The 24,275-nt window shown below is 32.6% G+C and overlaps 1 protein-coding gene across 3 annotated transcripts in view; it reads left to right on the top strand.

Moving 5' to 3' along the window:
* Positions 1–69: 69 nt before the first annotated feature.
* Positions 70–24,275, top strand: part of LOC125650183 (zinc finger protein castor homolog 1-like) — a 38,967-nt gene continuing 14,761 nt past the window's right edge. Inside the window, exons 1-2 of one of the 3 annotated variants that reach the window (XM_048878236.2) lie at positions 70–163; positions 3,989–5,156. In XM_048878236.2, coding sequence (XP_048734193.1) covers positions 146–163; positions 3,989–5,156 — 1,186 coding nt within the window. In that variant the 5' untranslated portion in view covers positions 70–145. Of the gene's footprint in view, positions 164–389; positions 429–2,768; positions 3,043–3,988; positions 5,157–24,275 lie in introns of those variants that run through there. The other 2 variants (XM_056153879.1, XM_048878243.2) reach the window with 2 other exon arrangements.

Raw genomic sequence — 24,275 nt, 5'->3', positions numbered from 1 at the left:
AAATAAGCATAAAAAATGTGTTGAATAATTTCAAAGGGGAAATATTAATAATATACCGGATTAATGGATCAAAAGTAAATATAAACAACATAAGTACATGACACCCAAATCTCGCAGCAGACGCTAGAAAACGAGATTTCATCATATGGGCTGGAGGAGTGAGGTAAGAATAAATAGTATACTTTGAAACTTTTAAAACTTTCTGAAAGTGTAAAAAATTATCATATTTGGGGTATTTACTTTAATAGACATTCTTCTGTTTTCGTTCTGTACAATTTTCAAACTTTGTTGGTCAATATTTTGAGAGCTTTACCCCAGAAATCTACGATTGAAAAAATAGTGACAGTTTTGTACTTTTCACCCAAAAAGGGTAATGTACAGTTATTATCGAAGTACACATACTGCAATGTATCGCAGGTCAGAAAAGGGTGCGTAAAATTTTGATTGCTTGCCAAATACACTATTTTTTGTGAAATAGTTTTAAGAAGTTTCCAATATACTCATGCGGTTTATTTAAAAAAGGCAAAATGTGCATAATATAGATCTATCCCGTGTTATACATGGGATTAATTTTTGACGCAGCTGGAGGTTTAATGCAAGTATGAACTATATAGTTAGTTATTTATGGACATTTCAGTTTTTAATGCAACATATCCCAGTCTTTGATTTTCATGAATATTGGATTTTTAACTGATAATGGGTGATTTGCATTCTGTATTTATGTACAATATATTGTACACATTGTTACTTATCTGCATTTATCAGTTTGAGATTAGCAGAAATGATATTCCTAGTTTCAAAGTTCATTATGATATGACTGCAGTATGTTGTGCACAGAGAGAGAGAAATTTTATTTTTTTAAATGAAATTTAATAAAAGTGATGTTATATTATTATATATATATATATATATATATATATATATATATATATATACTTAAAAATATATGAAAAGAAAACACAAAAATCCTCCGTAAAGCTTATATATATATATATATATATATATATATATATATAGCACAACACATACTCTTCCAAATAACAGGAGGAAAAACCAACAACTACTTTGAGTTGAGTTTGTACTGAAGAACTATTGTTGAATATTAAATGTATCATTATGCATTGATAGCAAATTTTGTTTGTGTTGCCATAGAAACTTTCTTTATTTAGCCACCAAAACATGTAGGGTCATGTATAATCTGGTAGAGCCACCCTAAATGTACAACAACAGTGCTATTTATCTTTTTACCTGACTTGAAATAAATTTCTTTGTTAAGAGTTTATCCATTGGTAATTGTCATAGTTACTAGATACCTTTTGTCTCAAATTAGAACTTTAAAAAGATTAGTCTGGAATTTACTTTGGGGAGTTGGCACCCAACCAGTAAATTATAATTTATTTTATTCTTGTCTTTTCATAATTGCTCTTTATAAATGTAAATGTTATATTCTTTAATAAAATTTAACAGTACATTGACCACAGTTTAAAACACAAAGTCTTTTGAGATTAAGGATTTTTTTTGTAAAAAGACCATGTTGGTATGAGGACCCATTGTGTTAAATCTATTCTATTCTTTAAACCCCAAATCACAAGGTATGAGGTTTTTTTCTGTTAGTTGTTTTTTTTCTCGAAATATTTAATTACACAGTACAATTCCATATTTCTGAATTCTTAAGGAAAGTGTGCTGTCATTTCATACTCATGTATATGAAAATATGCAAAGAGACTTCCATATTTTAACACAATCCAAAATGCATCATTTTACCTTAAAACTGTAAATACTCCATGGTATATAAATAACATTCTAATGATTTATCGCACAAGGGAAAGCTTAACCAATATGTCAATGGTTTCCACTGGTAACTTCAACAATAAGTAACGCTATTAAACAACTTTTCTCTACTTTACCAAAGAATAATTCATGTTCAACCCCTTGTCAATAAAAATTCTACCTGAGAATGTTTAAAAATCTTTGGTAGGCCCAAATTTTGTACATTTAAAATAATTTATAGTCTTGAAATAAAATTCATTAATACCTCGTTTTACAGGGGGAGAGGGTTGTTGTTGGGGAGGGGGTGTCCTTTTTATAGCATAATTAGTAACAACTGAGCAATCTGAATAATATTCATATTGTATAAGTGTATTGACATAAAATAATCGAGATTTTAATCAACTTTTTTATATTTTTATATATATATATATATATATAGAGAGAGAGAGAGAGAGAGAGAGAGAGAGAGAGAGAGAGAGAGAGAGAGAGAGAGTTAAAATGTTATTGCAAACACAAAACATATATACGTCATTCAATCCCACTCTTTCAAGTTCTATGACACATTAATTGACTTTATCATGTTCAATGATTTTGTTCAAATATTGAATATATATTTCCCTAGCAATAAGAGAAACAAAAGAATTGAGCATAAATGGAAATTGCAATTTACTGTGAATCTATGGATATTTTTCAGCTCAGTATGGATATCCAATAATCCACCATCCAGATAATTTTCCTGCCCACTGCTGAAATAAAAGGTCTTTAGTATTGCAGCATATACAGAATTATTAGGATCCGCAAAAGACAACAATTAAATCTTCTCATGTGCGAACATTATCAATTGACTAGGTAAAAAAAGAAATAGTGTAGAATTGCTGAATCTGCTGGTGTATAAACTTGTTTCTATATAAGATGATTGATTTCGCCTCAATTCATTGTTCATTCTACTTTGGGACGTAGACATCGTTATAGCAACCCAGAATTATTTATGCATGCCTGTAGTTGCACACTAGTCAGGTTGTCATGGAAATGACCAAATTCACAGGTATATTGAACACAGGTATTGAATACCTAATAACAATTTGATTTGGTGTAAGCGGATAGGAATTGCGTCCTGGGACAAGTAGAAGAAAGAGAAACTGGTACATAGTGTTTGCATGGAAACTAGCTGCTGAATTAGCTTTTATTGATAGATCCATACATTTATCTCCAGGCTTGAATAGTTAGAGTCATACCTGTATAATTCTCCCAGGATCGAGTACATTAGAACAGGTAAAAAAATCATTGACTAAGTAGAAGAACAAAGTTATTTAGAAGTTTGTCCAATGTGATTTATATTGAATGTCAGAATAACAGTAAAGTTGGATTTGTAAATATTAAATTTGTTGTAGTTAAACACCGATAAGCCTTTTTCCTGATTTTTGAGAATATTCAATATGTATTTGTTCTGTTTTTTTCTCTCTCTATTTTGTTTTCTTTGTTGACAAATTTGAAGGCATTATATTCCTGCTGTGAATTTTCTTTTCAAGATAGTATTTTTTCTCTAATTTTTTTTTTTACCCTGAAGGCTGACTTTGTATAATTAGGATATAAACTTTATAACTAAGAATTTCAAAATTGCATTGGCTTTCATTTGGATCTTAATACATATCTGTTGCTACAATGAACATAACATTTTGAAGACAGCATTTTGACAGTTCATTAAAGGAAAATAATTTCCACATATGGCACATAAATCAGTTCTTTTGAAATTAATGTAAGAATAGTTCATGGTAGTTCATTAGCTGAACTGAGCATGCATAATATAAATTTTCATAAATTTAGTCGTATAGCAATATCTTGTAAATGACACATCCTTAATCACAAATGATTTACTGTTGAAATGTTCCATATTTTTCTGTAAGTATGGGAAGAAAAAGATTCAGTTCTTTTAACACTGAAGTTACCAAGGAAACACGCACATATTTGTCAGAAAATAATTGGTGACATGTAAGTGGTTTCAATAAGGAACTAATTGTTCATTTAGGAAGGAAGGCAAGTGGAACAACTGCTTATTGCTAATGTGTAATGATGTATTATATCACAGAAATATCATCACAAGTTTTCATGGCAATAGTTTTAGGAATAAATCTTAAGCGGCAGAGAGACCAGCTAATATCAATGATACAATGTAATTTCTTTTATGTGTAAACTGAATGCATTTTCTTGTTCTATTCAGAGAAATGATAGGAAATTTGTGAAGAATAAGTGTGCAGAAGAGAGGAAAATGACTGCAAAGGTGAAAGTCAGAACTCTTGATGCAATATGTGCAAAGTTAAAATCAATAAATGGGGAAGAAAATTCTGAAAATGTACCTGAGAAAAAGGCATTACTGGAAGAAAATGACACACATGACCCAGTTGAAAAGGTTAAAGACAATTTAGAAACTCTTAGAAATAATGGGGTACATGAAGAAAAAACCCTGAAAGAAATTGAAAAGGACAACAATGTTAGCTCATCTAGACGAAAAAGCAGAAAAGCTGCAGTACCCAGAAATATTGCACAAGTTAGAGAAATACTAGATAAGTTTGATTGTGTGGATGACAATGATGAACTAGCAGAATATGAAATTAATAATCAAAACACAGACTTTCCACCTGATGTGGATGAAGATACAAGTCTTGAAAAAGATTTCAGCTATTCTGAAAAGGAGGATTTGTCGAAGTGCATAGATGATGACGTGGAGGATGAGAGTAGTCCAGTATCTTTCAGTATTAACAGCTCTCTTCACACCAGAAAACAATCAAGAAAACCACGTAAGTCAAGACAGTCTTTCAACAACACCAGCACCACTGCACCACTTGATCTCTCCATAACCAAGTTAACAGAAGACAGCACCAAGTCAGAGGAAGATTTTCAGGAAATTAGTCAGTCTAGTCAGTCATTGATTAATTCCAATGATAACCTAAGTGCTTCATCTTCAAATCTGGATTCATTAGGTAGTCCTTCTAAACCTGCTTCCTCAAAGTTCAAGGTCACTGAGAAAACAGAAAAGCAAGAAATGACAGTTTTGAAAGACTATGCAGAGTCTACAATGAATGAGTTATTATCAATGTACGGCTTCAGTGGTGGATCAGGAGACTCAGTAATGCAACATATTCAATCGCATAACTTCACATCAGATCAAATTCTTCATGGGCAAAGTCCGCACGATGTACCAAACTTGGAAAATGCCACATCTATTCCTCCCCTCATCTCGCCAGCTGCCATTTGTAATAAACAGGTTTCCAAGTCCCTGAATATGTTGACCTCAACAGAGAAAAAAGGCATCTACACAAACTATGTCAACCCATCCACTAGTAAAAGCAACCAGTCTACCAAAAATACAAAATCACCCAGTGTTGAAGGTAAGTTCAGAGTAAATATGGTAACTTTTTTCAATTCTGATGGCCACTTAAAGTAAGCATCATTATAGAATACAATGAATTTCTGCTTAAGTACCAGTTGTTTGTGTGACAAAATAGATAAAGTACACCATTAGGGTTGAATGGGTTTTACATTATCTTTTTCAATCCTGAATCAACATAGTTTTAAATTATCATATGTGCAATCGCCTGACTTGAAGAAGTTGAATTCTGTTTCAAAGAGAACATTGAAAATTTACAGCTTTTAAGAGTAATTTTTATTAATACAATTTTTTTTTTTAAATTATGATTTATTTGGGGGGTGTAGGTAAAGTTTTTTTTATTCTGACAAAATTGAAGGGGCTCTAATAAGGTGATCATGACAGGTACATGACAATAATCGAGGCAAGTGTAAAAATGTTATAGTTTTAATTAATTTTTAATACTATTATGATGTCATAATATCCATTTTCTTTTGTTTAAAAAGTCCAAGTAGGTTTTTCATTTTTACTTTACAGTGATTTGTATAAGGGGATGAGGTCTTTAGAACAGTCATTTTGAGCTCAGTTATGATCATTGTACACTCTGTAGTCCTGCAAAATATTTAAAACCATAGTTTGGATCTGTACATGTGGTATTGATTCTGTACTTCTTGTCAAAATTTGCTTCTTTTTCAATGTATTGATCTGAATTTTCTAATTCCTGACATGTCTAAACAATGTACTGGAAAGTCGTAACACACACCAATAAAATGGGGAAAAAATCTTGGCTTAAGTTCTATGTAAAATCTCTTTATAACCTCAACTATTGAACCATATTGCCTTGGCAACCCAAAACATTCTATTGTGTAAATTTCTCTTTGAAAGACTGATTCTTAGTTCTGGTCAAATAACTTTTTCAAAAATACCCAAACTTGTTATTTAAAATAAATCCATTTAAAAGCCTATTTACAGACTTAAAAATCTATACGGCATGATTTTGGGTCAAAGACGATAAAATAACACCAAAGCACGGGATCTATTCAACCATATAAGAATTATGTGAAATATAAAAAAAACAGTGATCTGGAAGGCTTATATTTGTGTGTAATATTGAATTTCTTGTAGCATTTAATTCTTATAATCTTAAGAGCCACTGTTGTAAAATAATTAGGAGATTTCAAGATATTAGTTTTGTGACAATGCATCCATGCAAACTTATATACAGTGTATATATATTGAATTTATATCAATAAAATTTTAATTCTTATTCAGAGACTTATTTGGAAGGAAATTGTACCTATTTTTAAAATTTACTAATATAAACATGATAAATGACAATGTATCATGATGAAATGTATTTATGTTACTGCCAACTTTGTGTATACCAATATATATATATCTGCAAACTGTACATGATAAATTACTATTATTAGTTGTCATTACGTCCATTAAGGAGGTTATGGTTTTTTGTTCAGTTTGTCTGTCTGCAAAAGGTTTGGATTTTCCAAGATTTTGGCTCAGATTGTCTGTCACTAAATATTTGGATTTACTAAGACTTAGACTCGGATTGTCTGTCACTACTAAGAATTGGACTCAGATTATCACTAAGAAATGGACTCGGATTTTCTGTCACTACTAAGAATTGGACTCAGATTTTCTGTCACTACTAAGAATTGGACTCGGATTTTCTGTCACTACTAAGAATTGGACTCAGATTTTCTGTCACTACTAAGAATTGGACTCAGATTTTCTGTCACTACTAAGAATTGGACCCAGATTGTCTGTCAATACTAAGAATTGGACCCAGATTGTCTGTCAATACTAAGAATTGGACTCAGATTGTCTGTCAATACTAAGAATTGGACCCAGATTGTCTGTCACTAAATATTTGGATTTTTGAAGAATTGAACTCAGATTGTTTGGATTCACTCAAATTTGAACCAGATTGTCTCACAAAAAGTTTTTGCAAAAAATAAAAGGGGGTGAGTAATACATTGGTACCTGTAACTTTCTGTTGATACATCTGAGTAATACACTGGTACATGTAACTTTCTGTTGATACATCTGAGTAATACACTGGTACATGTAACTTTCTGTTGATACATCTGAGTAATACACTGGTACATGTAACTTTCTGTTGATACATCTGAGTAATACACTGGTACATGTAACTTTCTGTTGATACATCTGAGTAATACACTGGTACATGTAACTTTCTGTTGATACATCTGAGTAATACACTGGTACATGTAACTTTCTGTTGATACATCTGAGTAATACACTGGTACATGTAACTTTCTGTTGATACATCTGAGTAATACACTGGTACATGTAACTTTCTGTTGATACATCTGAGTAATACACTGGTACATGTAACTTTCTGTTGATACATCTGAGTAATACACTGGTACATGTAACTTTCTGTTGATACATCTGAGTAATACACTGGTACATGTAACTTTCTGTTGATACATCTGAGTAATACACTGGTACATGTAACTTTCTGTTGATACATCTGAGTAATACACTGGTACATGTAACTTTCTGTTGATACATCTGAGTAATACATTGGTACATGTAACTTTCTGTTGATACATCTGAGTAATACATTGGTACATGTAACTTTCTGTTGATACATCTTCTTTATAATTCAAATTATATAACTTTAATCACAGTATTTGAGTTGCAGAAAATGTACAGAAATAGACATCTTAAAAAGTCACAATCTTGCATTTCTTATTTTAAGAATTTTCCAAAAACAAATAGTCTGATCAAAATTTGACCTTGAGGAGCATCTGAAGGATACAACGTCATAGATTGATTGTCTTTGTAAATCTTGCATTCAAAATTGCTTACAGATTTGGATGGTAAACGTACAACCTCTACACAATTTTTTTCAACAAGACTATAAATTTCAGTGCTGCCCTTCCTTTTATAATTGTAGTAACAGCTTCATCATGTTTTTTGATTTGGAATTTGTCATTCATTGTGAACTGTATCTTGCAGTTAAGTTTCAATCAATAAACATAATACAATAGATATAAATGAAATTCTATCAATGACAAGTCAAACATATACCAAAAAAATACATTGAAAATATGAAACATTTAACAAAATTGGCATTACGATTGGCATGTGGTGATATAACGACAGGCTGTGTTTTCCCTGAAGAACTCTTAATTAACCTTTATTGCCTGAACTCAGTAGTGCAACTTAAAGCAATATTAAACATAATTTTTGATAAAAATAAATAAAGTTTGGTTTAGGCATGATAAAATTGCTTATAATTCAGAGTTTTGCATGTAAACATATATGAAGTTATTACACTTTCTTTTTTATCTAATGAATGAACAGAGTATTGACTTTTAAACAAATTTTTGCTTCCTGGACAAAAGTTAAAAGAGCTAATTTACATATTCTGTGACCTCACTCAGACAGTACACTGTGCTTAATGTTACGTCATCTTCGGCTGATGATGGTGGATGTGAGGGATTAAACACCACAATATTTCTTGGTAGACAATTAGACAATGTATTTTTGCTTCTTACACAAAGCTACTAATTAAAGTAAGACTTGTTCGTACATCAACTGGACTAAGGCCTTCTAGACCCCCCCCCCCCCCCCTCCACACACATACTTCTGTCATGCCTATGAAAAGTTTGGATTTACTAAGAATTGAACTTGGATTGTTATATAAGTAATGAATTGCATTTATTATTACCTTTATATTCTGATGGAGAAAAGTGCCATTTTATAGTTGTGAAAGGATATGAACAAAGTTTAACTATACATCAATGAACATTCTTTCTTTTGATGGGTATAAAGTGAGATATGAAGTGTTTAATGTGTTTTCTATGGGATGAGAATTAAGTTGTATCTTTGAGAGATGATCCATTGTAATTATAGTTATGATTTGATGTCAATGCTATTGATTGTTTGGCATTGTGATGCTGTTGTCTTAATAGATATCATATCAGTGAGATTTTGAAGATTTTGTTTTTAATAAAATAAAACCATTATTAAAGGATTTTTGTTTGGTTGGTAGATCTAGTACATAGTGATAAGTATTGTATGCTTTAGTCAAACGATGGTGAATAGTTCAGACACATAGAGAAATATATCGGGCAGTTTTCCCACAAATTCACATCGTGTTAATGACAAGTATTGTTAGTGTTAGATTACAGTGCAATTGTAGTCGATGTAATTTGTTGAATATTTTGAGATTCAATTCAAGGTTGTTAGGAGAATTCTAAAATGCATGAAATATTTACCTTGAATAAATTTATCCAAATTTGCAGGATCACTTCTAAATGCATGCATGTTCCAAAATTAAGTGCATATACAAAAAATATGTCAGATTCGTTGAATTTAGGTCTGTCAGCTGCCAAAAGCATCAATTTTGTTAAAACCATGCAGGGATACATTTTGAAAAAATAAAGTGTTGTTTTCCATTAAAGCAGTTTCAGACCATTTGTATGCCCGTTTAAATTTTCCTTTTCTTTATATTGCCAATTGGTTTCCATAATTAATCAACTAAATTTCAAGCTTGGCATCTTCAATCAATCAATATACAGAAATATTTAAGTTATACCTGCTTTAGTGCTAAGGTCTATATTAAACACCGAAATTCAAAATATTGAATTCCTGGCTTAAATTGATTCTTAGAATTGCATGCCTTGACTGGGTAATAGGCCAAAAATATAAATATAAATTGTTGCTTTTACGCTAACATCCAAATTAAATTTAGGGTAGGTTGGTCACACTAAGGAAATAAATTATAGTTTGTTCTCAAACTTTATTTCAAGGGTACACAGCGAAACATCTTACTCACAGTCTCCATTTAAGTTGCAGATATTAATTACCTTAACTTAATTATATAACATTTTGCATTATTAATACAACTCTTCAATATGAAAAGATATGAAGTACATAAAATTACTTGTGTCAACTTCCAAAACTTATCTTTTGAACAATATGTTTAAAAAAAATCTAGGTTTTTTTTTTAGCTCATTTGAGCTTTCAGCTCGGCCGAGTGGTTAGAGCATCATGCTCAAAATCACACGGCCTCTCAACTCTGGTCGACACGGGTTCGAATCCCGCTCGCACCGGTAAGTGAGAAAGTTTCCCAGTTTACTTTCGGAAGGTCAGTGGTCTCTTCCCAGGTACATTATATCTGGGTTCTCTCTTCCACCACTAAAAACTGGGCGCCATCAGATAACTGAAAAATTGTTGAGTGTGGAGGAAAACAGCAAAACAAAACAATTATGATTGCCTGTTGTCCGTCATCTCTCTGTCCGTCTGTAAACTTTTTACATTTTCAACATCTTCTCCAGAACCACTGTGCCAATTTCAACCAAAGTTGGCAAAAAGCATCTTTGGGTGAAGGGCTTTCAAGTTTGACCAAATGAAGGGCCATGCCCCCTCCAAAGGGGAGATAATCACAAAAATGCAAAAAGAGGGAGTGGTTATTTAAAAATCTTATTCTCAAGAACCACTGGACCAGAATAGCTGAAATTTACCTGCAAGCTTCCTGACATAATGCATATTCAATTTTATTAAAACCATGATCCCCAGGGGTAGGTTGGGGCCACAATAGCGGATCAAAGTTTTACATGCAAATATATAGGTAAAAATCTTTGAAAATCTTCTTCTCGAGAACCATTGGGCCAGATAAGTTCACATTTACATGAAAGCTTCCTGACATATATTACACATTCAAGTTTGTTAACATCACAGCCCCAGGGTGTAGGGTGGGGCCACAATAGGAGATCAAAATTTTACATACAAATATATAGGGAAAATATTTAAAAATCTCAAGAACCAATGTGCCAGAAAAGTTTATATTTACATGAAAGCGCTTCCTGATGTAGTGCAGATTCAAGTTTGTAAAAATCATGGCCCCTGGGAGTAAGTTGGGACCACAATAGGGATCAAAAGTTTTACATGCGAAGATATAGGGAAAATCTTTGAAATATAGGCCAAGGTGACTCAGACGAGTGATGTGGCCCAAGGGCCTCTTGTTATGGGGTATAATTTAGAGTTAGCAGAACCACAGCAATTTTTATTTTAAGCCAAATTGTGTGGGGAGAGAAGGGTGTGTCAGTTCATCAATATGGTGTCAATTGAAAGTGTTGTCACAAGGTATATATGTATTAGCCAGATAAAATAATATTTTCAGTTATAGGCCAGGTTTTAGTGTATTATGACACAGGTAATAAGCACACTTCTTATAGCTATGCAGACAAAATATTGTGAGAACAGCTATCATTATTTTTTGTTTAAGAGATTTGTAGATGTTGAGTATCATATATAATCTCATGAAAATATTCTTTTTTTTTAACTGAGTGTCTTTCAAAAATGTTTCATTTAGACAAATAGACTGCACAATGGTTACTAATGGCAAAATTTTTTGTTCCTGCAGACACACAGTTTTGGTTGAAACAGCACAATTTCACAAGCACTTAATTGTTATAATGATTTAAGTTTCAACAAATGAGCATCAAGGAGGGATATTAGCTTAAGATTCACAAAGTTCTTTTTATGTTTTTAATTGATTGTTTGAAACAATTGTTTTGTACAAAAAATCTGATAGACTTCTTAAGTCATTGTTCTTAACATAAGAGCCCTGACGAGATTTGATATGTGCAGATTTTTTAGTGATAAACCCCTTGAATTAAAATTCATGTTGAGAGAGGTTTTTGGTGATGTCAGGTCTTGAGATACTCCAAATTCATGTGAATTTCATTGTAAAATAGGGCATACTTAGTAGTCAAATCCTGTGTGAAAGGACCAGCTTTTTAGAAGTTTGACATTTTAGATGTAATGTGATAAATTTAGTTTTATATTAAAAGAGTCTGACTGAGTATTTCCAAAATCAACCTAATTTTGCTGATAGCAATATATCAAATAAATGCTATTTTCATTGTCTTTTCAAGTATGATACATTATGCATAAAATGTGGAAGAATGAATTCAGTGATTTTATACTGTGTTTAAATTGCCTGATGCCTCCATTTTTTTTGTTGTTGTAAAACCTGAGTAAGAATGTTTACAAAATGCAATTGATCGATTTTTCCCCAATTTGCCAATAAGCATTCAGTGATTGACAAAGGAGTTTTAAGAGTTACTAACAAGACCCATTTCAGTATATATACCGTTGCTATATATGCTAGAAATGAATTGTTTACTGAAAAGAAACCAAAGTACTTAATACATGTACACACTGAAGATTAAAGTCCAAATGCATGATGCTTGTATTGTACAGTGATTGAATCTGTGGTATTTGTTGATTTAGTTTTTAAATTGTACTATGTTGTTAAATGTTAAGTATTAGTGTGCATTTTTTATTCTTCGTTTGATTGGTGAGAACAGGGAAGTAAATAGATGATATACAATATGTGGCAATATTTATTTTTATGTGATATATAAAAACGGTTTTTATTGACAGAGAGCATGCAACTGATGTCCATTGGTTGCCATGGTAATAGTAAAGTTGTGGTGGCAGCCACCTGTAAAATTTCTTCGATCTGTTTCATTGAATAATTAATTGAGTAGATTTATGTGATATCAGATGTGCATTGTCTGTATTAAGTTTCTTGACAGCTCAACTTCCATAAAGCATAGGCTCTGAATCTCCAAGCCTCTTGTCTCACATTTTGTCAATAACATTTGACAGTTCCTTTTATTTCACTTAATGAAACCTATTTTGTTTTACTCTGAAAGTGAATTATTTTCCAGCTATCTTTTTTTTTCTCTTATAGAGCTTATGTAGCTTGCAGTAATTGGTCCACTAGAATGTCCAAACAAACTTGAAGATCAATATGTAAATTGGGACTCCAAATTCATACAAAGATGTACCAATCAATAATTTTATTGATAAATATTGGTTTTGGTGTTTTATATAACATGAAAATCGTTTTCCAATATCAAAGGTGTTTCCATGGCAATCAGGCTATTTTTCAATAATTTACTTAATGGGTTAGCTAGGTGGATGATGTTGGCAGCTAGTCTTTAGGCTCTATAGTTATACATCTGAAAACAGTTCAATAATTCCTTTTAAAAGTATAGATTTCTGACAGGAAAAGGAATAAATGAGGAAAATATGGCATTAAAAATGTGAGATATTAAGTCATTGGTAGGACAATGGCTGTATAAGATTTTGAAATTGTCTCGATCGCTACATTTTTTTTTTACTTCTTGAACCAAACTGTACTTTAAGTTTTGGTTTCACTTGGTGTGTTATCATTCACATATGCCATAAAACCTTGAAATTTACAGAATTTTTAAAGTGCATGCCTAGCTAAGGTAAAAATGTACAGTTTTCTACCGTACTTATCAACTTACACAGTATATGATATGTACATGGGGCACAATTCAAATATTTGACCTGAAATTTAATGTTCTTAATATCCAAATTAAGTGGGTGTTTGAGGTCTACCTGGATTCCATAGCAACAAAGTTTTGTCTTATCTAGGCTGCCTTAGCGACACTGTTTGTTAATGTAGGTTGTTGAATGTATGAATTTTTATCTAGCTATTTATGATTAAATGGAAAACTGCAGTTTTTAAAGGACTTTATGTTGAAATGTTTTGAATCAATTCAAAATTCCATTGTTGTGTCAGCTGAAAATAGAAAGCAACTTTAAAACAGCAAAACTTGTATTTTCAATTGAATTCTTAAAGCGGTGGCTTGCAGTCAGTCACTAATCCAAATAATGTGCTGGTTCATTAAAGATAAGATTGAAAGAAGGATTGTTTTGTCAACCTGATCTGCAAATGGGGCATGCATTTGAAATTATTCTAATGTGCAATAATTTGGAAGAGAGAGACGGGTGAGGGAGGGGGATATTTTTATTTTCTCATTCTCCTGGTGTCTCAGCTTGGTCATAGCAAGGTCAAATTTGCCATGGAAGAGGGGCATGCAATGTGTTTCACAAACACTTCTTGGTTTTCATTGAAAGTTTTAAGTTTAATATTTTTCAATGTGTATGTTTTCTAATGCAAGCAAATTAAGAAATTAATTTTTTAAAATCCAAATTAAGAAATTGAAAATGTATGGGTTTTTTTAAAATTACACTGTTGATTTCTAAATATTTTAAACTTGTATTGTTTCAACAAGTCTAAGATATGTCGGAAAGTTATGCTGTACTTACACAGTAACCAGACTTTGTAATTCATCTCACTAGATTCTGATGAGGAATATTAGTGCATGTATATGAAGCTAATTATCTAATTCTTAATGACAAAAATGTCCCAAAATAATTTACTTTTAGCATAAAATCATGCTGTGTATGTAAATTTATGTTATTATACATTCATAAAGGTGATGTCAAAATGATATATATTTTAGAAAAGTGACTAGAAATTTCTTAAAATGACAGAAATGGTGTTTTTGGAGCCAGAAAAAACTGTTCAGGAAGTTTTATAATTCCATTATCTGTCAGAATCACTGATTGGCTAGGTCAGTTTAATGAAAATGATATTTTATTTTTTTAATTGATCTGTGAAATGTCAGTATTAAAGATTTTGTTGATGTGTAAACTTAAGTCATGTATTTTTGCAGAGGATGCTTACTAAAACTTTAACAAGGTCTTCCATGTGTATGGTTATTTGTATAAGCATAATATATGTTTGAGATCAGTTGTGAATTTGAAATTCAGAATCCTACACTTTCTACTTAGTGTACTTAATAATGGGTGGCTGTCTGGAAAATTGCACAACTTCTTTGTCTAATTAACCCAACTAGAAAGTCCATTTTTATTATTAATTAAGCAATCCTAATTGTGATCACTTCTCCTGAAACTATGTTGAAAAATCCAACTTTCATAACATCAAACAGGGGGTATTTAAATTAATTATACATGTACTCTGAAATCAATCCTATTTCCTAAAGACCTGGAGCTTCCATGGGCTTCATCCCCTCTGCATGGGGCTTTGCCCTAGAACACTAAAGGTAGTCCATAGAAATCCTTAGCCTTGTAAAATTCTGAATCCACCACTGATGATTACCATATTCCATGGTGTTGAGTTGGTAGAAAGGTATTAACTCTTAAAAAGGTAAAACTTTTACCTCCAGTGACCTCCAGGCATGAACAATTTCTCAGGATTTGTTTTATCTGTTTAACTAGTGGGTAGGTTAAAACTCAGAGAGATCAATTTATTTTGATAAAAGAGGTCTTTTTAATAAACATTGAGATATACAGTGTACACAGACAAAAAATTTCCAAAGGAGTTTTTAAAATTATGCAGTGAAAAAATTCTGTTAACAAAATTCATACAATGGTAAAATGTCAGGTGCAAATCTGGTACTTGCAGATGACATTTTCTCATTTTAAATGCCCAGTATTAAACAATCTGTATTTTGAGATACGTGTATGTACAAAAATTTGTATTGCATACACATATATCCATAAAAAGTTTACTGAAATTTTTAAATTCAAAACTTCAGATCAAAATCTTGTAAGTTATTTTAAGAACTGGTGTAGTAAATAATGAGTGTGATAAGACACTTCCTCTCACCAATGGGCCTGTTCCCACCCTGCACCCTATCCATTATTTCTGTTAATTGAAGTGTAAATGAAGGGCTGAGAATAACCACAGTGGGTGATTTACTGTTAGTGTACGTCTCTCAAATATTGATATTTTTAAATTAATCAAGACTGTTTGATATCAGAAAAATGATTTGGGAGCCCAATTAAAACAGTCTGTTATAAATTTCAATCTGTCATTCAAGGTCATGGAGTTGATTATTGAATTTTATACCAAGTTCATTCTATTTGTAATTGCAAAGTTAATAAATCCTTGTAAGTTCAGTTTAAGTAAAAATGCTCATTTAGATGCTTATGAAAAGGAAAAAAATCTAGTTTCAAAACTTTAACTTAAGAATGATTAAGGAAGTTTTTTTCCTGCCTCTTCTGATGATGTATTGGTGTAGATGTTGTGTAAATGATGTGTTACACATGTCTCTTGTAGATGCAAATTTGAACTAATTATTATTATGAAGCTTTCCTGAGTTAATTATGAATTAATTACAAAAAGATAGTCTACCTTCACTTTGTTGTTTATTAACTTGGTACTTTTTCACGCTTCAAATGAAACATTTAAAAAATGTGTTGTAGGATATACATATACATGTAGTAACATACAGCGATATCAAAATGTCAATCGCCTAGACGTCACGATCCCTGACCAGTCTAACTAATGTCAATCACATAGACATCACGATCCCTGACCAGTCTAACTAATGTCAATCACATAGACGTCACGATCCCTGACCAGTCTAACTAATGTCAATCACATAGACGTCACGATCCCTGACCAGTCTAACTAATGTCAATCGCCTAGACGTCACGATCCCTGACCAGTCTAACTAATGTCAATCACATAGACATCACGATCCCTGACCAGTCTAACTAATGTCAATCACATAGACACCACGATCCCTGACCAGTCTAACTAATGTCAATCACATAGACATCACGATCCCTGACCAGTCTAACTAATGTCAATCACATAGACATCACAATCCCTGACCAGTCTAACTAATGTCAATCGCATAGACATCACGATCCCTGACCAGTCTAACTAATGTCAATCACATAGACACCACGATCCCTGACCAGTCTAACTAATGTCAATCACCTAGACATCACAATCCCTGACCAGTCTAACTAATGTCAATCACATAGACATCACAATCCCTGACCAGTCTAACTAATGTCAATCACATAGACATCACGATCCCTGACCAGTCTAACTAATGTCAATCATATAGACATCACGATCCGTAACCAGTCTAACTAATGTCAATCACATAGACATCACGATCCCTGACCAGTCTAACTAATGTCAATCATATAGACATCACAATCCCTGACCAGTCTATCTAATGTCAATCACCTTGACATCACAATCCCTGTCCAGTCTAACTAATGAAATGTTCAAGAATTCAGCCATTATGTTGCCTGATTCCCATGGCTATTGAATCTTGCTAACACTGAGAAGAATAGAAAGTTGGAGGAAATGTGAATGTAACAGTCAAGCATACTGTCAAAAAATGTGAATGAAAGTGTTGTATGTATTCAATTTGTCTGTATACCCGCTGTTGTTATATGTACAACTGATGTTAAAAGTAAAATTCTAATGTTTTATCAAAAATGGGAAAACATGAATGTTACATGTAGGTAATATTGTAGAAACATTGTTGTGACATATATGCATGTATAGAGGAAACCCATACTACATGGTTCCCCCCATCACTTAAAACATTATCACCATCATGTCCCTTGACCCAACAGGTCATTGAGTGGGGGAGGGGGGGGATGAAGATGTTGGATGTTGCTGCTGCCATCAGCCTTCTCCAGCCTGGTGTCTGCTCTCGGCCCTTGATTCCAGGTCTTGATGTGTCATCTGTGTTAAGCTTCCTTCGATGGTGCCCTGCACGAATATTTCACACACTTTTCACATTTAGATACATTGATGTAAATTATGTACCACATATAATACAAACAGGATTCATTTACAAAATAATTCAAATGTGATTCATTTACAATACAAGAAAATATGATACATAATTTTCTTTAAAACAGAGTATTTATAATCTTAAAATAGTATATACAACAATTCATGTCAGAGGTCTTTTATTGAACAGTTTTACAGTGTGTCGTCACCAGCTTAAGGTGAAGTGCCACAAAATTGAACCTATGCATGGCTCTTAAAACCGTAGTAGTGAGGGATCTTTATCTTCTTATTAGGATTGACATGACACCGGGATGGAGAATCACACTTGGGCCTCCCTGTTGTGAAGCGAGTGCTCTAACCAAAAGGCTATACTCCAACTAATCACTGAGAAAAATTCAGCAAATTTGAGCTCAAAACTGTTATTTGAGGTGCTGTATTTGCCCAAATACATTGGAAGATGATTTTGCATAGTTTTAAATTGATCTAGACCTAAAATATAGAGGAAAAATTACTTGCAGTGAAAATATTCACTATATTCACAGTGTAGATTGATCCGTGAATTCAAGAAACTGTGAATAAGTTTAATTTGAAAAATCATGTTTTCCATTAGATTCTAGTCCAGGCTACCAAAATATACAGTGTGTCGTCATTCAGTAACACAAGCAGGTTATAATATTTCGAACTTGTTATTTAATTATTTATAATTGTCATGTTTTCCTTAAATTCAAATCAGCAAATAATGATTTACATTGATCTTTAAACACATGTTAATATAGCCAAGATCAGCTGCTAGGTAACTCAAGCAGAAGTGGTGTCCATCTTGATTTACCAGTGCGTAACAAAGATTACCTAATTAAGGCATTGATTACCAGATAATGTGTAATGTATTTTTATCGTCAGTTTTTAACTCATGTTTTAATTTCAGTTTCTCTGATTCATATAGCTTCATTTATTTTGTGTCACTTCAAATTTCACTCCATTACAAAAAGTTTCATGAATTTAACATGACCTACATCACTTAACCCATTTCATGCCATTTTTGCTCAGGTTTCCAATAGATATTGTCCATATTCTTCCTTTTACAATTTTTTGAGGGTGTACTTTGGATAATGGGGCCAAGTCAGGCGTTGAGTCAGCAGAAAGTTGTACTTCATCAACATTTTCACTGGCAGCAGCAAATGAACAAGTTTTCACATTATTTGTATATAGCCGTGGATTGGGAAGCAAATTGGATGGAGGGGGGTTTGAAAATCATTTTGCAATGCTTAAGCCAATTAAGCATGATCAATGTCAAATGAATGACAAAATCTGCTGCGTACACTGAATACATCTCACTGAAGCAACAGGTTATCTTATTGTAGCGGTCAGCCGGATTCCTGGGTTGATGTCTTCAGGTGTGAAGACATTTAAGGAGGGAGGAATGTAGCGGTCAGCCGGGTTCAATCGCCGGTGGCCAGTTAGCTCAGTTGGTAGAGCACCTGACTAGAGATTCAGGGGGCCTGGGTTCGAATCCCGGCCTGGTTTGTTGCATTTTCTCCCTTCCTGTTACATTATATATAAAACATTTTGATATGAAGTATGTTGTTCAATTTGCTACAATGCATAGAAATACAATGAAAGGTAACATTTTTTGTTTTACATTAATCTGTGAATTCATCAAACTGTGATTGTGTCAAAGGAGACTAAAACATGAAAATTACAACCTGTGAAATTAATCCCCTATACAATATAGTCATGATGAGCAATGAAGCCCCTACCAATAGCATGAACATTATGGCCCCTGGATCAGCTAGGGCATCTATAGTGCTTGGGTGGGCTTTATGGCTCAATTGTAATAAAAGTGCACTAATTCTTTAAAAATCTTTTCTTTAGCCCTGCACAGCTTAAAGAAAAACTATCTGCATGGTTATAAAGAGAATCACCCTTAAATCAAATTTATAAAATTTATGAGCCTCGGGTCAGATTTCAGAGTTGAGGTGGTGACCCAATAGGTATATATGAAAAAAATGCATGAATTGTTTATAGCTTGTGTATCTTCTTTACGTCTGTGTATTATGATAAAGTTTTAGTATGCATGGTCATGAAGAGCAAGTATCAATCTCAAGATTGGGGAAATTCCCTACCCTAACTCAGGGTACAAGCTCTAGAGCAGAGCAAAAGAGATAAAAGAGTGATGGTACTTTTTATGTAAAAGAGAAGAAAACAATCAATCTTGAGAGCAGGGCAAGCAGTTGTACCCCTGGAAACACCAGAGGTGAGATCATGCAGGTGCGTAGGAGGAGTAGCATCCCTTGTTGACTGGTCACACTTGCCATGACCCCATTATCCTGTATGGAGTAATCTGTAATCAAAATAAATTTGTAAAAAATGACCTAATAGTTGGTATGAAACACATCGGACAGCATTCAACGTAATGACAGACAGGCTGTATTTGCAAATTAGATCATGGAATTTGCGAAATGCTGACTTTAAACGAGACTGTTGAAACCCCTTTAACATCAACTTATTTGTCAGTAGCCTGCCTTGGTCTAATTAAGTTGATCATACACAGAACATTCTTTTATGTATCGAATCAGTTGTGAGACATAAACACCATATACAGCTGATAATGGAATACTGCTATATAAATTTGGGAAGTTGACAATGGAGAAGCTGAAGTCCTCCAATTTGTCGTGAAGTTGAGTTGTTAATTTGTCATTAACTTCTGTATTCAATGAAATATTCAAATTGCAATATCTGCCTTGGTTTAGAAATTGATCATATGAAGAACATGGTCTTGCATATTGAATCATTTGAGAGACATAAACACCATATACTGGTGAAAATGGAATATTACTATATAGATATGTGAAGTTGACAGTGGAGAATCTGAAGTCATTCCAGTTTGTCATAAGTTGAGTTGTTAGTTTGCCATCAACAATTATGTTCAATAGGATAATGTTACTTTGGTGCATCATGACTAAAGTACTATGATGATGAATACTGCAACAAAAGTTGTGGAATTCACAAACCCTGGATTAGTTACTGCGGTTTCAGGGAACAGCAATCATATAGTGAGAATTACAGTTCATCAATTTTTTTAAATGTTGTTTTACTTTCAAACATTGAGAAAACTGAATGAACAATTTAAAATGATTAACACCCTGTTTGATTGAGCTGCGTATTGAAGAGTTGTCGCAATCTACTCAGGTGACTTTCAAGGACCATGGGCCTCTAGTTAATTTTTTCAAACCTAAATTGATGCCCCTATGGAACAAGTAGCTCAGTAATATATTGCATTAGTCAGCAATTAAAAGGTTGCAAGGTTAAATTAAATTGGGTGTTTTGTTGTGTCCTAGCTGAGAGACATTGCACCAACTGTGTCAAACTGCATTAACCTGTAACCAACTTGTGTCTTGTCCAAGCTCTAGTCAATATGGAAAATTGTTATATGAGGCACTAAGAAAATATGCCATACATAAGTCCTGTGTTAGAAAAATTTATAATTAATTGAATAAGTGAAACCCAATTTGCACTACTATTTATTAGATAGAGTTTAAAATCACAAGGAAGGAGGTGAATTTTGAACCAGAATAAAACATTTTGCAATTCTCTTGTATGTCTTTTTCTCTGACATTTCACTAGTTTTTCTTCTTTTAGAAGTATGTTCTACATATGATGATGAAAGGGAAAGATCAATGTATATCAGATGGAAAAGAAATGAAATTTTCCTCAGGTTCAGGATTGACTGTATAATAAGGTTGTAAATGTTGAAATACTTAAAAATTATGGTCATTATGTAGAACATATATTGCATTATGTACATGTATGCTCCCATTCAGCATTATAACACTTATTTTTGAGCTCAGGGCTCCATAGTTGATTAATTCACTCTCTGGCAATGGACTACAGAATTTCAATTTAAATTATGTTACAGCTAGGTTATTCAGACATAATTCTCCTGTTTAGAAATTCAGAAATTTTGTCCCTCAGATAGGAATCCTTTAGTTTCACATTTTGAGACATATCTTGCATTCTTTATATTTATCCTTCATGATTCCGTCTTAATTAGATGAACATTTAGTCAATAAATCATCATGTCATATTGTTGTGTTTTCATCATAAATTCAAAATATTTAATGAATTTGTTCTTTGCTTTTTGAGCTTTAAGAATTATTCAAATGTTGTTCTTTGTTTAATCAGAGCAGCAGTTTTAGTGGAAAGAAGACATTTATATATAAAGTCAGATTTTCTGAAGATTTCCATTTACACAAATTTAATATTCAAATTTTTCAAATTTGCAATTAAAATTTAGAGAAATTTATTAATTTCTTGACATATTGTCATTAAGTCATGTGCTGATGGTGATGGAAAGTTTTTATAATTAAATATACAAGATTTTGTCATTTTCCGTTGTTTCAAGAAAATTTATTTTCCAAAGTGTCAAGAAGAGTGATATTAATATTAGTATTCTTATTTGATGTAGCATTTTTTCCCAACAAAGGCATCTACTGTTGATTTCAATATTTATGATAATGAACATATATACATCATGAATTGAAAGTTATAAAAACAAAAGATTGCATTTCATCTGTATTTTTGGTATACTTAACAGACATTTCTGTATTTCAAAAAATAATTTAAATCTTTACACAGTATTAGGGTTTTGAAAGTTTGCCAAAGTGGACAACATTGAAGATTTATTTCACTTTTATTCACAATTTAAGCTGTCATTTAAAAATGGAACAATTTTCCTCTAGAAACGACACTTTGAACACACAAAAATGTATATAATCTTCTATTGTTGAACCTTGTCCAAGATTTAAATGGGCATGAACAAGAAGTTTTCAAAAGCAGTCAAATATCTTTTGAAAGATTCAAAACTTGAACTCTTTAGAATTATCAAAAAGTGACGGTAAAAATGCATGATTAATATGTTTTTTCTTAATATTTATTTAGATGGAAGGAATGATATTTCCAGAGGGAAGAAAATTATATTTTTCAAATTTCCCATGTAGAATTTATGCATATTTCCCTGTTTTTGATTGTCATTGATTTTAACAATCTTATCATTTTTTTTGAATTTATAATCCTTTCCAAAATTACTGTTTAATTTTTATGCCTTCATAATGAGATATTCAGGGGCAAAGATTTTGGTCTGTCGGTCTTTTTGTTTGTCTGTTATTAGTCTGTTTGTCCTAAAAAACATTAACCTAGGTCATCACTCTTGAATGGTTAGTGATGGGGCTTTCATATTTCACTTGTACGTGTATTCCTTAATTGTTACAAGACCTTTATTTTGGTACCAAAATGTTTTACCTCTTGACCTTGGAGTTTGACATTCTTTGAAAAACTTAAAAAATTGGCCATAACTTTTGAATGGAGTGATAGGGCTTTTATATTTTACATGTGTATTCCTGGTGACATGACCTTTCATTTGGTACCAGAATTACTTTGCTGCCATAACGGGAAATGAAGTGTTCCACAAACACATCTTGTTTGATTTTGGCATATTCTTATCATTTTAATTCTCATTATGTTTTAGCTCACCTGAGCTATCAGCTTTCCTGATCACCTGGCATCTGTCTGTCTGTCCCTCTTTCTGTGAACATTTTAATACTTCTCCTGTATCACAGAGCCAATTCCAATCAAACTTGCTATAAAACATCTTTAGGCAATGGGCATTCAAAATTGTTTAAATGAAGGGTTGTATCCTTTTGAAAGGGGTAATAATTCAGAAATAGTGAAAATATGGTGGCATTTTTTAAAAATCTCGAGAACCACTGAATTGGAAAAACAAATCTTATGATATTTTTCAAATCATGACTGCTGGGGGGTAGGATGAGACCACAACAGGGGATCAGAGTTTTACATGGAGATGTATATTAGTAAAAATCTTCTTCTCAAGAACAACAGAGCCATGATTAATCGTATCAATATGCAAGCATCCCCAGTAGTGTAGATTCTATTTTGTTCATATAGGAGTATAAGGCAAAAACTCGTAATTATGAATTTGTTATTTCCAATAAGTCCATAATTTGATTGAAAGCTACAGGGGTTGAAAATCATTTCAAAGTAAGCATGCATTCATTTAATAAACATGTTTGCTGTAATAGTATATTACTGTATATGGGAACATTTAATATGCAAGCATCTTCAGGAAATCCAGATTCAAGTTTGTTCAAATCATAGCCCTTCGGGTAGGATGGGGCCTCAATAGGAGGTCAAAGTTTTACATAGCAATATATGGGGAAAATCTTTCAAAATCTTCTCAATACCAGCAGGGTCAACCATGGGGGGGGGGGGGGGGGGGGGGGGGGGGGGGGGGGGGTTAGGATAGGACCTCAGTGGGGAATCAAGATTTGACATTAGATATAATGTTTAAAAAGAAAATTAACATAAACTTCTGGTTATGAGTAGTCATTGATATGCAAACATTCCAATGTAGTGATTTGACTAGGGTTAAAAAGGGATTCAAAGTTTTTAAAAAATATATTTTCAAGAGTAGCATGGCCACACTAAATTATGCAAATGTTCCGAAGTTGTATGAATTCATTTTTTCCATGGACCCTGGGATAGAGTTGGGCTAAAATTGGGGATCAAATTGTACGTTATATTTGAATATTGGTGAGAAAAACTTTAAAAGATTTTAAAAATATTCTTCTCCAAGGTCATGTAAGTCATATTGATATTGAAGCATGCCCA

This window comes from Ostrea edulis, chromosome 1 (genome assembly GCF_947568905.1).
Source record: "Ostrea edulis chromosome 1, xbOstEdul1.1, whole genome shotgun sequence".
NCBI lineage: Eukaryota > Metazoa > Mollusca > Bivalvia > Ostreida > Ostreidae > Ostrea > Ostrea edulis.
Note: the sequence above shows the minus strand (reverse complement) of the source record. Positions and strands in the feature narration are given on the sequence as shown.